The 18462-nt window shown below is 43.1% G+C and overlaps 1 protein-coding gene across 2 annotated transcripts in view; it reads right to left on the bottom strand.

The window, feature by feature from the left end:
- Positions 1–18462, bottom strand: part of LOC147312754 (glutamate receptor ionotropic, kainate 2-like) — a 68358-nt gene that overhangs the window by 27988 nt on the left and 21908 nt on the right. For both annotated transcript variants that reach the window (XM_086264375.1, XM_086264376.1), the window contains exons 5-6: positions 17501–17554; positions 15873–16046 (exon numbers count right to left, since the gene is read on the bottom strand). In XM_086264375.1, coding sequence (XP_086120501.1) covers positions 15873–16046; positions 17501–17554 — 228 coding nt within the window. The remainder of the gene's footprint in view (positions 1–15872; positions 16047–17500; positions 17555–18462) is intronic.

An 18462-nucleotide genomic window follows, 5' to 3' on the forward strand; every position in this document is an offset into this window, starting at 1 on the left:
TTTTACCTTCACAGGGTCCGGGCGGAGGTTTCCTTGGTCGATTATGTACCCCAGGAATGCAACGGTGGAGACGTGGAACTCACACTTCTCTCCTTTGACGAACAATCGGTTTTCGAGGAGTCGTTGCAGGACCTGTCTGACATGGGTCTCGTGCTCGGATTGGTTTCTGGAAAAGATCAGGATGTCATCTAGATAGACAAAAACAAAACGGTTAATGAAGTCTGAGCACGTCGTTCACCAGGGCTTGGAACACCGCAGGGGCGTTAGTGAGACCAAAGGGCATGACAAGGTACTCGAAGTGGCCGAGGTGGGTGTTGAAGGCGGTCTTCCACTCATCGCCCTTACGGATGCGAACCAGATGGTATGCGTTTCGCAAATCCAGTTTGGTGAAAACAGTAACCCCCTGGAGGAGCTCGAAGGCAGAACTGAGGAGCGGCAGAGGGTATTTATTCTTTACTGTGATGTTGTTTAATCCGCGATAGTCAATGCATGGCCGGAGGGTTTTATCCTTCTTTTCGACAAAGAAGAAGCCTGCCGCGACTGGAGAGGTGGAGGCCCGAATGAGGCCGGCAGCCAGGGATTCCGTGATGTACTTGTCCATAGCGTCTCGTTCTGGAAGTGAGATGCTATATAGCCGACTGGTGGGTAAAGGAGCTCCCGGGAGCAGTTCGATAGCACAGTCATAGGGTCTATGCGGAGGGAGTGACTGGGCGCGGGCCTTTTGAAACACCTCAGCTAGGTCGTGATAAACAGAGGGCACATTAGTTAAATCAGCTGATTCCAATACCCCAGAAGAGGGCGTTTCAACGCTTGGAGGCGAGGCTGCTTTAAGGCAGGTCATGTGGCAGTCCTCCCCCCACCCAGTGACACGCCCCTTTAGCCAATCTATGTGAGGGTTGTGCTGTTGTAGCCAAGGATGGCCGAGAACTAGTGGAGTGCGAGTTGCTTTAAACACCAAAAAACAGATTTCTTCAGAATGATTACCAGAGAGGGTGAGCTCGACAGGCTCCGTCACCAGAGTGATGTCTGGAAGGCGTTGACCTGACAATGCCGTAACACGTAATGCATGAGGCAGGGGCTCCAATAGTAACCCAAGTTGCCGGGCTAACTGACAGTCAATAAAGTTTTGTTCCGCCCCAGAGTCGATTAACACCGATAGGGAGCGGCTCTTAGAGTGAATGGAAAGCGTGGCCGGTAGTGTTAAACGGGGAGGAGCTTCTTCCTGGCTCAGCTCGCCCACCAGTACTCCTACCATCACTGGCGGGCGCGCCCTTTTGCCCGCGAAGGGCAGGTAGCCACAACATGTCCCCTGTGACCACAATAGAGGCACTCACCGGCGGTAATCCGGCGCTGACGCTCCGCCGCGGTGAGATGGGAGCCGCCCAGCTGCATGGGTTCCTCTCCGTCCCCGCTCTCGTGAGTCCGGGAGGGGCCGGCATCCGCCATGGCGCCGGTGCCAGAGACTCCCGCAGCCTCATGGAAGTTGTAGTTCCGCTGCGACCGGCGAGCCCGTAACCGCTCATCCACCTTAATGCACAGGGACATTAGCTCATTAAAGGAGGCAGGGAGATCACGCATGATTAGCTCGTCCCTTAATTCTTCTCTGACATTGTTCAGCAACGTGCTCCGTAGCGCCTCCTGATTCCACCCTGCCTCTTCTGCCAGAATCCAGAAGTCGATAGCGTAATCAGACATGCTTCTCCTACCTTGTTTGAAGTTGAGGAGACGGAGAGCAGCGGCCTCTGCCCCGGTGCCTGGGTTAAACACATTCTTAAACTTGGAGAGAAAGTCAGCGTAGGTGATGACAGGATCAGAGTTTAACACAACCTGGGCCCACTTTAGTGCACGGCCCCTCAGAAGTTGAACTAAATAAGTTATCTTCGCCCCATCGTTGCCATGAAAACGCTGCAGCTCGCGAAACGTCAGAGACACCTGAGCCAAAAATCCGGCGCATTTGTCAGACTCCCCCGAGAATGGTTCCGGTGTGGGTAAAGGTCCGTCAGACGGCGTACCGACCCGCGGTGAGCTACCTGACGCTACGGCGGGCGGTGCCGCCTGGGGAGCCGGGCTGGGCGGCTGGGGATTCCCTGGTTGCGCATTTCCCTCCAGCGGTATTAACTGCGCCACTGCCAGGGTCAATGCGGCGACATCCTGCCGTAGCTGCCCGAGCATTTGTTCATGGCGGACCAGCGCGGCTTCCTGGGCGGCCAGAGCCCGGCCCACGGGGTCCTGTCCTGCGGGGTCCTGTCCTGCTGAGTCCATAATGGCTGGATCGTTCTGTTAAGGGTTCCGAAAGAGACTCAGGCGCAGGCCAGGGTTTCCCTTTAAGCGAAGAACAGTGCGTTTATTCACAGTGAACACAATCACCAAGTGGCTATGTACAATGTGCAGGGGGAAAAGGGTCCGGGTCGCCAGGGTCCGTGGGAAACAGGGTTAGGGGAAAAGGTGCTCCACACTTTCTGTACAAAAACTCCTCCTCAGTCACTCCTCTCAGAATCCGGTTCAAAAACGATCTAAACACAAAAGGTCGGGTTAGCGGGATAATAACAAAGGGCTTTCAAGATACAGGTTGGCAGATACACAAGTTTGACTGACGCTGATAGTTCAACGATCCAGCGAAGACTAGTGCAGACTCGCCATCTAAGTAGTGCAGTAATCAGCTGGGATCAGCGGCCGGTGTGGTGATGAGCAGGTGTGTGGGCCAGCAGCGGGAGCCCGCAGTGAGCATCGCCGTGGCGAGAGAGAGAGAGTGAGAGAGAAAACAAACCACAAACATATTGCCCAATAGAGGATTGACCAGCAGGGCACAGGGACCATGACAACAAGTAAATGTGATAATAGAGTGGCAAGGAAGACATGCTACGGTGAAATCCATGTAGTATGAGTACAATTGACAAACAGCAGCTAGGATAGTAGAATAAATGCCAGACTACTTTATGATGAGCTGTCTGTACACATCCATGGCAAAATTAGATTAAAAAAAAAAAACCATTATCGGCAACAGGTATTTATTTGTGGTCACAGAAGACAGGTTTGTCTACATGAGGTATTGTTTAAGTAACAATGGGATATTTCATGTATTATAGTATAAACACAGTTCTGCATACTGCTGTGTTTGCACTTTTGACTTCTCCATCCACCCCTTTATTTGAACCACTTTATTAGGTAGATTTTTTCTAGTACCAGTTGGATCCCCTTTGCTTTCAGAACTCCCTTAATTCTTTGTGGCAACAGAATGCTTGAAACAGTCAGTGCCATGATAGCATCACACAGTTGCTGCAGATTTGTCCCCTGCACACCCGTGTCGTGAATCTTTTGTTCTTCTTCCCTGTTGGATTTAGGTCTGGTGACTGTGGAGGCTATTTGAGTACAGTGAAGTCATTGTCATGTTCGAGAAACCAGTTTGAGATGATTAGAGTTTTGTGCCATGGTACATTATCCTGCTGCAGGCAGCCATCAACATATAGATACACTGTGGTTATAAAGGGGTGGACACAGTAAGCAACAACACTCATGTAGGCTGTGGTGTTTAAACAGTGCTCAATTGGCCTGAGCCAAGGAAATATTCAACATACTATTACACCACCTCCAGCAGCCTGAAGTGTTGATTCAAGATGGATTGATGCTTTCATGTTGTTTAGACCAAATTCTGACGCTACTATCCGAATGCTGCAGCAGAAACTGAGACCAGGCAACATTTCTTTTCCCATGTTATCTAGTTTTGGTCCGTGTGAAGCCTTAGTTTAAAGCTCCTAAATGCCCAGAGTGACACCTAAGTGTGATCTTCTGCTGCTGTAGCCCATTAATGCTTCAGTGCTTCAACTCTTCTGCATACCTTGGTTGTAATGAGTGGTTATTTAAGTTGCTGTTGCCTTCAAGCAGTGAGAACTGCTGCTTCCAGGATATCTTCTATTTTTTAGACCATTCTCTGTTAACCCCGGAGATAGTTGTGTGGGAAAAAAATCCACTAGATCAGTAGTTCTGCAGATACTCAGATAAGCCCATCTGGCACCATCAACTATGCCATGTTCAAAGTCACTTTAATCGCCCCCTCCTCTTTTTTATTTTAGCTTGGACTTTAACAGGTCATCTTGACCATGTCTACAATCCTCAGTGTATTTAGTTGCTGCCAGATGATTGGCTAATTAGGTATTTGCACTAATGAGCAGTTGAATAGGTGTACCTAATGAATGGGTAGCATTCTTAAAATCATTTGTGGAGATATTTCCCACATCTCTTAACTTTTGATCTCTGTGATATATCAGATATTTTCTGGCTCAAATGATTTATAAGTCAAAGATCTTTTTCTGACTCTGAAACAGAACTATTCCTGAAAATCCCTTTATGATGGAAGCAAAACGAGGCTGGCATCAAGTGGAAGCAAAGATCAAGGAGGAAAAAATATGAAATGATGGCTCATAGTTCTGGCAGATTGCATTCAATTTAAAAACAATCCAAGAGCGATCTTGATATTTATTACAGAGCCAAGCACAGGTCCTGTGGGGTGTTTTAAGTGCTTTAAGTGGAACCAATCTCAAACCCCTGGGACACTCAGATACAGCAGAGAAAGGGTTTCAAAGAAGATGCCCAAAACCTTTGTTTCCTTGTCCTTCTCTTTTCTCTCCCCACTCCTCTCTCTCTCGCTCTCTTTCACTCAAACACCCACATAACCATTTGAAATCAAACACTGCTCATTACCATCACTAAATGTACCAGTCCAGAAACAATTGTCTTTCAATTTACAACTTGCATTTTACCTCTGCACAGTACATCTTCCTTTCCAGTCCTTTATATCTTAATTCATCTCTGCATATCCCCCCCTCTCAAACTTGATACGTGAGTAACATGCAAATATATTAAGATGCATGCGAGAACCAATTAGTGAGACGTGCGGACACTGAATACACGCACATGAAGGAGATCGCTCTCAGACAGTGACCGACCTCAATGTGCAAGCTTCCTACAGGCAAGCCTGGTTTGCCGTAGTTTCATGCAGTTTCCTCATTTCAATCAGGTGGACTGCAAACTCCACCGAGCAAGCTGCTGAGTGCATGTCTGTCTCTGTGTGTGTGTTTATACAAATATATTCATTTTCGCTGCATCAGTATTCACACCGGCTCTCCACCTGTGCATAATGCCATAATTCCTCTGATAATGTAGCGCCATGAAAAACGACATCTCTCTTTCTCTTCTCACCTCAGCTATCAGCTATCCTCTTTGCAGCATTCCTATAAACAAAACACACATAAACACACACACACGTGCTCACAATCACCACGGCTGCTTATGGACAGTGAAACTCCACTATTTATATATATCATATACATCTGATTAGGCTTAATGAGATTTGGAATGACCTGTTATTTATCATGCATCACTGCACTGCAGATGCCAGGTACAGATCAACAACACACACGCACACAACATGTAAAAATATGCACCCCAACAAACACACATCCCCACAGCATTGCCGTCAGCATCAGAGTCACAATGTCAGCAGGAGAGAGGGAAGCTCTTGGTTTTCTTGGAGCTGAAGTCACTCTGCCCTCGGATCACACGCGGACCCATGGGGTTTGATGATTTGATAGAAGAAGGAGGTAATTATTCATTTCTTTCATTTTTTTATATGTATTTGTGCTGCTTGACTGCACCGTCTGTGGAAGCATTAGAGTCTCAGATTCTGCTGTCAGATAAATGGCGGCATTTCTAAACTTTTTAACAATTACGTCTCCACATCGTCTCTTGATTTTTCTTTTGTTATTAAAAAAATCCCCGGAATGGTTTATAATTTAAACTTCAATCAGGGCGTGCGATCTCACTCACAGGCCCGCTCACAGAGATATTGCATTTATTTTTAATCTGCCGAGATTTAAATTCTCGTGTAAAGTATGGACACTGATGGGAAATGTCTGTACATAATTGTTCGTTGAATTCCAACCAGTGTGGAAAACAAAAGCGAGCTGCCTGCTCAGACAAATATGAGCTCACTGACAATGGCTGAGCATCTCTGTCACTTCCAGCTCCATTACTTAGAATAACAATTTAGAAAAATATACTTAATTGCTCGATGTTTAATTACTTGATGAGACTCAGAAGATCAATACCACTTTCCACCGTTTGTTGATTGAAACACTGGAGCAAGCACTTTTCCTTTTCGAAAACAAGACACAAAAGGAGACTCCTCTAGGCATGTTTACTCAGAACCACACAGTTAAACCCCGTAGCCACAATCTTTCAACATGTTCATGCTTAGTGGCTTAAACATACAAAGCGCTTTTTTAAGGTACACTTTGTACTGGATTGATCCCTCTTGTGCCTTCAGAGGAGATTAATTCTTCATGGCATAAATTCAGCAAGGTGCTACTAAGAAATCTTGTCCATATTGATATGACAACATCACAGAGTTGTTGCAGATTTGTCAGCTGCACATCCATGAATTGAATTGTGGGTCCACCACAACCTAAAGCTGCCCTATTGGATTTAAATCTGGTGACTGTGGAGGCCATTTGAGTACAGTCAACTCACTGCCACAGTTTGAGATGATCCGAGCATTGTGACATGCCGTTTTATCCTTCTGGTAGCGGTCATCTGAAGATGGGTACACTGTGGTCGTAAAGGGATGCACGTGGTCAGCAACAACACCCAGGTAGGCTGTGGCATTTAACCACTGTTCAGTTGGTATTAAAGGGCCCAAACTCTGCCAAGAAAATACCCCCCACCAACAGCAGCAGCAGACTGAAGCACTGAGGCAAGGCAGAATGGATCCATGCTTTCATGTTTGCCCAGAGAACTGGCACTTACTGGATTTTTTTCTTTTTCAGACTATTCTATCATTCCTAGAAATGGTTGTATGAGAAAATCCCAGTAGATCATTAGTTTCTAAAATAGTCAGACCAGCCCGTCTGGCACCAACACCTATGATGCATTCAGCTAGCAGATAGAAGAGGTAATAAAAACTGTGGTTTTGCACAAAAATAACCAACTGGTCATATTTTGACGAGCTGGTGTGAAGATAATGCTGGAGACGGGCTAACTAGATCTCCCTGTTAAAGCTAAAGTTTCATATTAGAAACTTTTTTGTTTTTACAAATTCTTTTTCTGTGTTTTTGCACAAAAGCAGAGACACATTAGCCAGATTTTGGAGTTAAAATAATGCAAATGTATTCCAACAAGTGACAAATAACAGACGATTCCAACATTTCCAAGAAGAAAACAGTTTACAGATGTTTCTGATGCCTAAGAAAATCTGTCTACATTGTCATGTTTTTGCTAGTTTTAGTACACTGACAAATAAATTGCAATATAGCATGTGCTGCAGTTCTGCTCTCATTCATCATGCGCTACCATTAGGTAGACGCCTGATATTAATTTAATATTATAACACTAAACATGCAGCCAGACTTGATGGGAGTATTTTCAGCAATAAGAATAACAAGGAATCCCAGAGCAGATGGTATGGGTCCCACAGAGCCCAGATTTCAGCATCTTTGAGTCAGCGTGAGACTGCATGAAGTGAGGAAAAAAGACACTAATGCTGCCTAAATCCACAAGAAACTGTGGTAAGTTGCTATTAACAACCTAAATGCCAAGTTCAGTGAGAAATTCTCAGCAAGTGTACTCGAGAAAGGTGATCCTGTGAAACAGTGGCCACTAAAACACTGAGTAAGTGTTTAGTGTTTTTGAATATGAAAAAATCCCAGTAGCATTTGAAACCAGCTTTCCAAAAGTTGGTGCCAAAAACTTTTGCACTGTGCTGTATTTCTTGCAGTGGCGTCTTACATGAGACCCTGGGTGATGAAAGTCACTGCACTGAGAATTGTGCAAATGTTCGGTTCTTGAAAGAAAAAGACTAGAGTGGAAAAAACACAGAAATGTGACATATGTGATTTATGGGGCATATTATGGCTTTTCTGGGTTTCCTAGCAGAGAGGGAAGAGCAGGCATTCACATCATTTTGGGAAGGAAAAAAAACCCTTGGGTGACTGCGACTCAGTGTACTGCCGTCGCTCTCTCCGTCCGTAACTTTTCCACTCCGTGTCTCTTCCTCGCTTTCTGCCTGCCTGTTCTCTGCCCCGATCCCTCCCCCCTTCAGCCTGGCTCTTCCTCCCTTTCATCCCCTTTGTCGTCCCTCTGCCTTCCCCAGTTGCTCTCTTAAGTATTTCACAGAGCCGTGTGTGAGTATTGCTCAGAGTATGAATGTATGAGGGCTTTGCCAGTGCCGTCACTGCTATTTTTTTCCCCCTTTTTCTTTTGTGCATTAGAGGTTTAATCCCTTTCTCACATTGCATTTCCACATGCTGAAGCAACAGAGCAGCAGCCGTGTGGAATTTTTTTTTTTTAAATGAGGTTTTTGTCACAGGGAAGTAAAACTCGCTTCTTCCAACAAGGACCCCTGGGTAACTGATTCATTGATGGTGGCTGGATTTATGTGAAAGCACATTCATGGTTTTATTGTAGATTTAAGCACACTTTAAAGGGGAATAAAGGACTACACTGCAGAGGTTTTTGGTTTGAAAGAGAGGGTCCACTGGGAATCATGAGAATGCGAGCAGAACTCTGTTTGATGTCTATATATATTGATTTAGTACTGATGTAAAATTATTAAGGTGCCCTTATCATACATTGACAGATACTTTAATGTTGACAAAACCTCCATTTTGACCTTACATAGTGCTTTTATTAATGTCTAAGTGATCTTTTCGCTTCAAATACTTCTTTTATTGCTAACCTCCGCTCATGCTATTTTCTTGTTTAACCCTTTAATGCTGATGAATTGTAATCTCAAGGCAGAAGGGGAGAGAGCAAGAGGTTTATATCTCAGTCAGATTTTGTAAACAGTTGGTTTACACAGCTAAATTGGTGAAGCAGTTCAAATATGCCCAGGCAGCGCGTGCCAACTATCTAGTCCATCTTCTGTTTGCTCCAAACAAACTACTGGTGTTGCTGCCAGAATGCTAGGGTTTACCTACAAAGATTTGTTTTACTTTCCCCTCCATTTTTAAAAATTCAGCACATAACAAGACCAAGAACCTAAATTGGAAATGACTGTAGCAAAAAATGTCTGACAGTCCCATCCAAAAAAATGTTCACTCAAAACCACAACGCGACATACCAGCCAAGTGACACACTGCCCGCCATCTCTGGAGCCAAGATACGAACATGATTAAAAATATCACAGCTTGCGACTGCACGAAATATCAAATATGATGCCGTGCCTGACTACTTTATCAAGTCTGACAAAAAGAGACCGTGATTGCTCAGAGCAGTGGTGTCCCACCAGACCCTTCAGGCAACAGCATGCTTCTGGCAGCACGGTCCATTTCAGAGTCCGCCTTAATTAACACCATGCAGCCTAACCCTCACCTGATTAAGTGCCTGTTTAATATGATGGCCTTTTCTCGTATTTAATCAGCATCCAGCCAGGTTTTGCTAAAGAGGCTAGTAGGTGCCTGTTCTGAAGATTTTTATCTCCCTCAGTTCATGTCAAATGCCTTCCAAAATTTCCAGAGTGACAAAGCTTTTACTATTCAACCTCTCGGAAAGAAGAAAAAACATGTTTTATGATTAAATGAGGGGGTCATTTAAAGCTGCGCTTCAGCTATGACAGAATGCTAGATCTAAACGGCAGTGTGGTGAAGGAGGAGAGGAGGGTTGTTAAAGGACTGAACAGTCCTTCTTAATTCCCTACCATCTGTTGGACTCGCATGCCCAGAGAGGAGAGAAGAGTGAAAATGGAGGATGTAGGAGTCCACACTTGATCCACTGTCTAAACAACACAGGCAGTGTTAATTACATCTGGGTTAATGCTAACAGTGGCCATTTTACTGTTAGGGGGTCTTTCCCCAGATTACCAGAGTAGTAAGATGGTATCAATTAAAAAAAAACAACAACAACAAGAAACTCTGTTGTTTATGCGATGCAGTTTTTTTGTGTATGAACTGCAATAACTGGTTTGCAGAATGACATGAAATACTCCTTGGTTTTCATGGGTGCATACGAGAGACATACTTTTATCAAAAGTTTTCACACGCATTATATTTACACAAGAATTTTAATCGTCTGGACAAACATTAAAAGTTGTCCAATTATGCACATTGGAAATTAGAAACTAAATTAGTAACTGGTATTTGGAAATAAAGTAAAGTAGAAGTAAACAGCACAACATCCAAAATATGTTCATATTTAATGAAAGAAAAAACCTGAGCCTTTTTCAGGTTCTTACCCTGCACTCGGGGTTGCCAGAATGCTGTGGGTTATCTTTCTCGCGTCACTGCAAATCAATACGAAATCTGAGTGATCAGCTTTATCCTGAGGAGGTCTTTGAATGTTATGATTAGAATGAAAATGATCTGAATCATATTCTTTGTTAGTAGTCAACCAAATAAACAGCTATGTGTCAGAATCATTGCTGACGCTACAGTGACCTGTGGTCGATGTTTTTTCTTTAGTTTTTTTCTTTAATATCTCATTTGTATACATCTGTGTATGTTTGTGTGTTTATGTGTCTGAAAGCTCTTGCTTATAGAAGATTACTGGATTCCTCTCTTATTTTTTAGGATATTTATTTTTACCTTAATATAGTTATTAGTAAGAAATGGCAATTTATACATTTTTGCAAAAGAATTATGTATATATGTATATTGAGTATCCATGTGATTGTGATTGTGAGTGTAGGTGGGTGGGATGGCTTCTTGAAAGATGATAGCTTGCCAAGTGATCCCAAGGCCACCCAATATTCCTGAGCTTAAGTGCAACCATAATACACAGCTTCTTTTGCTTGCACTGGCCTCCAGGGGCTATTTGGATGATAGGGATCTGATGATGGTTGCAGTCTCTGATTGCAAATTCCCTTATTGTCCTATACATAACACCAGCGGGGGTGTGCTTACATTACTGCAGAGGAATCTCTGCCTTGCATGTGTAGTGTGGTCTGCGTTTAATCTTTACGCATGTATATAAAGGTAAAAACGTGTCTGTACTGTGCTTAATTTGATTTGCTTTATTAACACAAAGGTAAACACAACAAGCAAACAAGACAGTGAAGTAAAATGTGTTTGAGAAAGTAAAACCAAAGGAAAGCAGGATAATAAATCTGCCTTTTAATTCCCCCTGGCTGTTCTCACTCACAAAAGGCTTCTATGGACCAAGGGAGCACTGGTGCTAATAATGTTGATACTGTGCCAAGCCCAGCTGGTGGTGCCCGGCACAGGGCATCGAGTGTCTGCTCTCCACAGTCGCTGTCTTTAAAAGGCTCTCTCCTCTGCCAACCGGGATCAGAGGAAGGGGGATCACATTGCTCTAATGGACGCAACCAACCTGCGAACCTATGTGGCATTTGTTCCGCTAGCTCTGTCTGTACTATATCAAATACAATAACTAAGCGCCTTGTGATTCCGCGCAAAGAAAAGCGGTTTGTCGATATAAAGCAGACCAGGTTGTAATGACGACTGATTAGAAAATGACTGATACTGGAGGTGGTTTGAGAAAATCTATAAATGCTGTTATCAGAGATGGTAAGAAGGAGATATTTTACATTTCAAAATAATATGTATCAGCTGAATTCTGTACAAAACAGAATTCTAAAAAAAATCCCACTAAATAATAAATGATGAAACAAATATGTGAATATTTATGCTACTGCTGAACTTTCAGCTGTGGGGTAGAAGTCAGTTTGAACAAATAAAAGGATTCCCTCAACTGCTCAGTTTAATTTCAAGCAAGTTTTTTTTGTGTGTGACTCATATCAAGCAAAATTACAGTATGCATTCAATAGTATTCTCACTGGGGAGCACCACATTTGGCTCAACACCCACACCAAGGACCTTCATTTGGCTGGAATATTGTATGAATGAAGCTCACTGGGAGAGGGATTCGTGTGTCAATATTGTCTTCCTATTGTCAGTTTCCAGGCAGTCATGCTCTGTATCAAACCCAGTAGTGATGCCAAATCTGAGCCAAGTTCTCCCCTCTTGGAACAGGCAACCGAATCCTCCTGTAGGTGTTTCGAACATACATGCTGTGCGCCACAAACACACATTTAAATGTAAACATCCATGGTAAACCCATTGTTAATGGCATGTAGCAGCCACCTAGCAAGCTCCTTCATTCTGCTCTCGCTGTGTGGGTGTCTCCCACTTTACTCCCAGCAGTGCTCGTTAATGCAGCTAGGTATCTGTTCTCATCTCTCTCCCTGCTGCTCTTTACCCCCTGTGCACCATTTCTGGGCAAAACTGCTTCCTCCTCTTTCTCTTCCTAATTCATTTTCTGCTCCCATTATCCCTAATTTGAACCCAAACAGAAATGAAGTATACTTATCACAAATTATTTTAAAAGGCACAATCTGTGACACACACAAACACTGCATTTAAATCCGCTGATAGAATTTGAGTCGTTGTTGATCTGGTAGTTACTGGTGGTAATGACGAGATCATTCCAATAATACGCATGCAATTATTTCGTTTAAACGCGTTAACCACCGGAGAAAGCAAACACGTCTCGACTGGAACTGGGGCACAGAGGATTCATCGTGTCATGCGGCATTAAGAGAGAAGTCTAATGAAGAAAACGATTAAATGTTGCATTTCGCATTGTTTAAATGCATGCGTGCTCCAGATTTGCTTTTCAGAATAGCATCCAGAGGCACGTGTTACAAAAACAACTGGTGTGTGCACTTGGCAGCGCCGCGTTTCACAAGTCAATTTTACTCACTAGTACATGTGCGAGTGCTAAAGGGCTCTCACATGCTCAGGCACGACGTGCGAGCCGTTTGTTTAGCCTAATGAAATGTGTTAAAATTAGGATGCAGGAGATCATCTCATATTACAAATCACAGCTTGCAAGTTGCAAATCTGGCAAATGGGACCCGGTAAATGCATGTAACGTTTTCTGTTAGGCGTGTAATTTTTATCCCACGGGGGAACACCAGGCTGCCACTAACAATTACACATCAAAGCAGTAATGCAATGCAATTACACTGAATAGCTAAAAATGATCACCATATACACTGTTAAATATGAACAGCTTCAGGATTTCCAAAGATTTAGCACTTTCTTGTGTACTACCTACCTAAAAGGTAGCTATCCAACAACTCTGTGCATATTAATTACAAATCTAACTCTAACACCTTTATCCTTATTATTATTATTATTATAATGGTTACAGTGGCCTTTGTTGAGGAGCATTTCTGTGTAGTGTTTGTTGTTTTCAATTAATTTCACCCATGTGTCTTATTTTTGTCCCATGTGATCGAAAGGAGCAGCAACACCCATGTCATAGCCAACATATTATCCAAACAACTGCTCTCTACTAATAAGAGAGTGATAATTATGAGCTATTACACCAGAATTTTCAATTGTTTTGATGACACTGGAGAACATCCAGCTCTCTGTGGTGGTAATTATAGCTCAATGAAATGCAGACATAAATGAAATGGTGGAGATGCAGAAAATATCCAGGCCTAAAACCTCAGCGAGGCGTACAACTGGGAAGATCTTTTTTTTCCCTCTTTTCCTTCTCCTTAGTTAAATCCTGGTATATACTTAGCTCAGCGATCGGGGATTTAAAATAATTCAAATTAAAACAAAGCATTAAAAGCAAATATCTCATTAGCTGAAGGCAATAATTAGAAACAGATGGGACAAAATAATAATCAGATTAGACACGAGATATCTAATAAATCTGCTGGGTGCATTTCTCAGTACACGGGCTGCGGGTCTTTAGTTGCTGTAAATTCACCTCACGACGCAGGGTTAAAACAACTTGAGCTTCTCTTTACTTGGGGGATATTGTCAAAGAGTCAACACAAACAAGCAAGATCAACAGCGCACGCACACACGCACGCAAAAATAACTGGACTAATTAGCCCTGCTACTTTGATTATGTGTCCTTCCATGTCAGAGATACCTCTGCCAAACAGGGTTAGGAGGCAGGGGCTCAGTGTGTCTGCGGCTTCGAGCTTGCCTAGTCTGAGGAAGGGCTTCTCATTATGCGTCCTTTCCTCAGACACTTGGCCTCACCCAAAGCACCAAGTGTCTGTGTGATTATTCACTACCCTGCAACACCGGGCTAGTGGCGTAAGCAAACATCAGATGCACCTCTCAATATTTGTAACACCCTCTCCCCCATCTTTCCTGTCCAATCTTCTCTCGCCCCTCCTCCTCATCAACCCCCCCCCCACCACCACCCCCTTTTGCCGCAACCCATTTCACCTCACCCCTCCCCTTCCCTACCTCCTCTCATCTCAGTCAATCACAAGGTGACACAGATGGCGTTGTCCTGGTAACCATCTCTACACAACTGTTGCCTGGTCACCGAGCACAAACAAGCCCAGAGCCCAGCAAGGCTTCTGTACTGCACAGAAAAGGAACACGGCACCAGAGAGGAGAAATAAAAGGCTAGAGGCAAGGTCGGGGGCGGAAGGTCACACGCTGGCCGCTGCAGCACTCTACCACTTTATTTAATGACACCCTTATAGGTGTCACCTTTAACCCGAGGCGGTATAGCTGAAGTATCAGGAAAATCTATGGAATGACTTAAAAAAAAGAATTGTATTTGCGTTACGGAAAAGCAGATTGTTATTTAAAACGCGTTCATATTCCGTCTAAGTACAGAATCATTTTATATGAGCAGCAAAACCGTTTCTCCATTATGTATTTAATATAACATCAAAATGGCAGTGAATGCACTCTGCATTCGCTCATTACAAAGACCTGTCTTAAGGTGAAACGAAAATACCCAAGACTAGCATGCACTCCGTCAAGCATGCTATTGGATGCATTATTTATTATTCAGCCCAGTGATTCTAATCCAATGAGATACGTCAATACATAGGATAGAATCTGACAAAATGATTCATGCAATGCTAATTAATCACTTCAGCCATCTCCACTGAAATCAATTAATTTCCATTGATGTAAAAAAACAAAAAAAAAAATCAAGTGCATCATGCCGATGCTTGAGGGAAATAGAATATTACATTTCTGTTTTAAAGCCGTGCATGCTGAATGTTTCTGACACAACTTAGGCTGTAATATATGTAGATACATAAAAAAACCCCACACATTTAAATTCATCACAAACTGTGTGTGTTCATATTTGATCATGTGTAAGCTTGAATTAAGGCTGTGATTGATATGAATAGACACCATGCACTGTGGCTAATTCAAAGGCTTGTCTTTAAAGTCTCTAATGAAAAGATTCTTCTTTCATTGCACAGATTTTAGAAACCATATCTTAAGTCTGCCAAGAACAAAGAGAGGCAGGCTAAAAGAAGAAAAAAAAAGGTGTTTGTCTCAAAGGAAGGTGTTGTGAGGGAGGTGGAGTAAATTGACTGTTTACAACAACAGACCCAGAAAGGGACCTTGAATGTCCATGACGAGCTCCATTCCCGTTTTCACTTTCAAATCACCTTATCCCATGCTTTTTTGGATGCCATCCTAAAAAACCAGGGCCATAATTTCCATCCAATTTGCTCCCTCTCTCTGCATGAACACTGACAGATTGTCATATTTTGGCCACGCTCCCAGAGGAGAGTTGTGAGAGGCAGGAGGGCAGATAAACGGCTATTACCATTCACACCAGCTCATTACGGAGCATTTAGACCCAGGAGCACCAACTCAAAAGCTCCACGCGGTACCCACCCCAGGAGCCCCTCACAATTGAGTTTGTGATTGACAACTGGTACTCAGTTACAGTTCTTTTCCTCCACAGCTACGCTCTATTTCAAAACACTCATTTTGTTTCATCAATCAAAAAAAACCAACAAAAAACAAAAACAAAAAACTTTATGTATGGCATCCAAATTATTTGGGCAGTTTTTATTTTTATGTGGACAGTAAGATGTACACATCTTAGATAAAAAGGTTTGGGCCTACCGTCATGAATCCATCCAGCAGGCCCGAGTCTGGCTTGGGTGGGGCTTGTAATCTCTCCATTGACCACTTCTCGATGATCGACGACACCTGAGAGTTTTCTGTGTTGAGTATGCGGAAACCGGTCATGTTGACTCCACTGTAGCGATATGGTTCCATGTCAAGGGCGAAAAGGTCCTAGAGGCACAAAGATCAAAATGTAACTGAAAAAAAAAATCATGATTTCCTCATCTTCCCTCCTCCACTGCTATACATCGCTCATTTTCATAATTACAAGTCGACGTTTGAGCGGCAGCCACTGCCAAATGAGGGAGCGCAAAAGGGTGCAGTTGAAGGGATTTCAGGAGCTATTTCATCTTACGCTGAGACAGTAGCCTTGATAAAGGCAAGCCTTTCAAGGTTACCGGCATGCTTTTGGTGGACTGCCATCTATCATGTGGACGGAAAAGGACGACCCAATTGTCCCGCATGCAGCATGTCTGGCATCTCACCAGGCAGATGTCTCTGGGATGCAACAACACAGTTGACAGAGAAACAGCGGGTGATGGACGCAGAATGGGGCTGCCGTGGTCAATGTTTGCTGTCCTATTCCGAGAGCAGCATGAATGGCTTGGTACCAGTGTGCAGCATCTCGGGCCAGCACACTGGCTTCCAATTCTGCCAAACACTGACTGATGTTAAAGTAGGCATGCTTCCATCCCGGCAAGAAACAGCATGCCACCGAAAGAGGCCTATAATCACTATTCTCTTCCCTTTCCCAATGACATACCTGCTGTCACTCACTCCCCTTTCATCTAGTCAGGTTCTTACTGTATGTGGATGCACTAGGGATAGTTACATGTCCTCTGCAATGGTAAATGTCTTTTCAGGTCAGTTTTCTCTAACCTTTTCTTCACCCTTTCCAACTGTGTTCCAAACAACACAGCGGGCTATTTGTTTGTTAGAGCTATAATGGACCAAATGGGTGACAGTCTCATCTGCTCAGGGCTATTATCTAAGCTCTCAGTCTTCTGTTCTCTGGGCTCAGTGAAGATGTGCTGCTTTTCATCTGGAGTGTGAGAAGCAATCTTTGTAGTGGCTAGATCAAAGAAATTTAGCAAACTTCAATCGCTGCTGGAGTGAGAATAAAATACCTCCAACTGCTTTTGTTTCCTAAACTCTGGGTAGTGGTCAGCCAGGTGAGGTGAGAAGGTTGTTCAGAATTTAGAAAATAAATTCAAGTTAAACTTTCTCAGCAGACGCAGTGGAATGCAAAGGGTATATTTATAATAGACTGCATAACAATGACTCAGCCTTTCAAGGGCATCGGTTTCTGTGATCGCAAAGTCAACTTGCACTTCGGGTTCAAAACGCCTCACATAAAATGAAAATAATGGGATGTTTTTCTTTGACTAGTTCTCGGTTAGCGGTATTAAATTGTATTCTCAGAAATGAAAAAGTGACAGGTAATTTTTCATTGCAACAAGGAAAAAAAAAACAGATTAATGTTTGCACTACAATAGGCTCAGAAGATGAAATATCTCCAAACAGCATGTTATCAAGTGGACGGGGCTGTGCAAAAAGAAAAAAAGTAACAAAACACAGTCTATCATCACATCTTGTCAACAACAAAAAAGTCCCAGGGTACTCACCAGGGTTGTAAATATATAATGATAGTACTCCGTCATCATACCCATTGCCAGGGCCTACAGGGAGAAATAAAAAGCAAGCAGTAACTAAAAGTCAATTACAAATAGCTTAATGAATTGTGGTATTAGAATTACTAATTGACCTGTTATTTAATACATATTGCCACCCTGACACCTGTCAGAAAGGCACCTGAGACTGGAAAAAATGTGAAAGCGGGGGCCTGCCAAGGCATTTTTAATTGTCCTGATGACTGATGAACAGACTTATTCGGTTATTATTACACTCAGAGCCGAGACGGTATCATGACACTGACAGTAATTTTGCTTGAAAAAATCAGTCTATGCGTCCACATTGCTCACGTTTCTCCCAATACGTTGTACATTATATCCTAAGTCCATGCGGGCTCGGCACTGCATTGTGCATGCAACGATAAATAGCAAACAAAATATGCGCCACAATAAAGAATCATTAGTTTTGACACACAGCTATAGAGAGAACTCCAACTGTGCAATATGCTTGTGAGAAGACTTGAGCTCAACAACAACCCCCACGGTTCTCATTAATAATGCGCCTCTGCTAAATGAATTGAACATGCCTGTGAGCAGAATTAGACTTTATAATTTAAAAGAAAAAAAATATGTACAATGGAAAGCATCCATTATGACGGGCCACGAGTAGATATCTAACACACAAGGATTAAAGATGTACAGATCTGCAGCAGTTCTTAAAGAGAGAAAGAATAAGATAGGGATCACGAATGGACTTATGTTGATTATTTAGCACATATATATGTGTATATATATGAGTCTGGGTACTCAGTAACATGTGAAAATTTCTTTAAGGGGAAATTATGTAAATTTTATACAGTAGCTAACTTACTTTTAACTAAATTCAGGAAACAGTGTGATAAAATTACTTATGCTGTTCACAAATGCTGCAGACATCCGTGAGTCTAAGAGAGTAT

The sequence above is a fragment of the Aulonocara sp. 'chitande type north' Nkhata Bay genome, linkage group LG15, assembly GCF_057382095.1.
Source record: "Aulonocara sp. 'chitande type north' Nkhata Bay isolate Kocher_YH1m ecotype deep benthic linkage group LG15, A_spYH_male_GT1.1, whole genome shotgun sequence".
Lineage (NCBI taxonomy): Eukaryota > Metazoa > Chordata > Actinopteri > Cichliformes > Cichlidae > Aulonocara > Aulonocara sp. 'chitande type north' Nkhata Bay.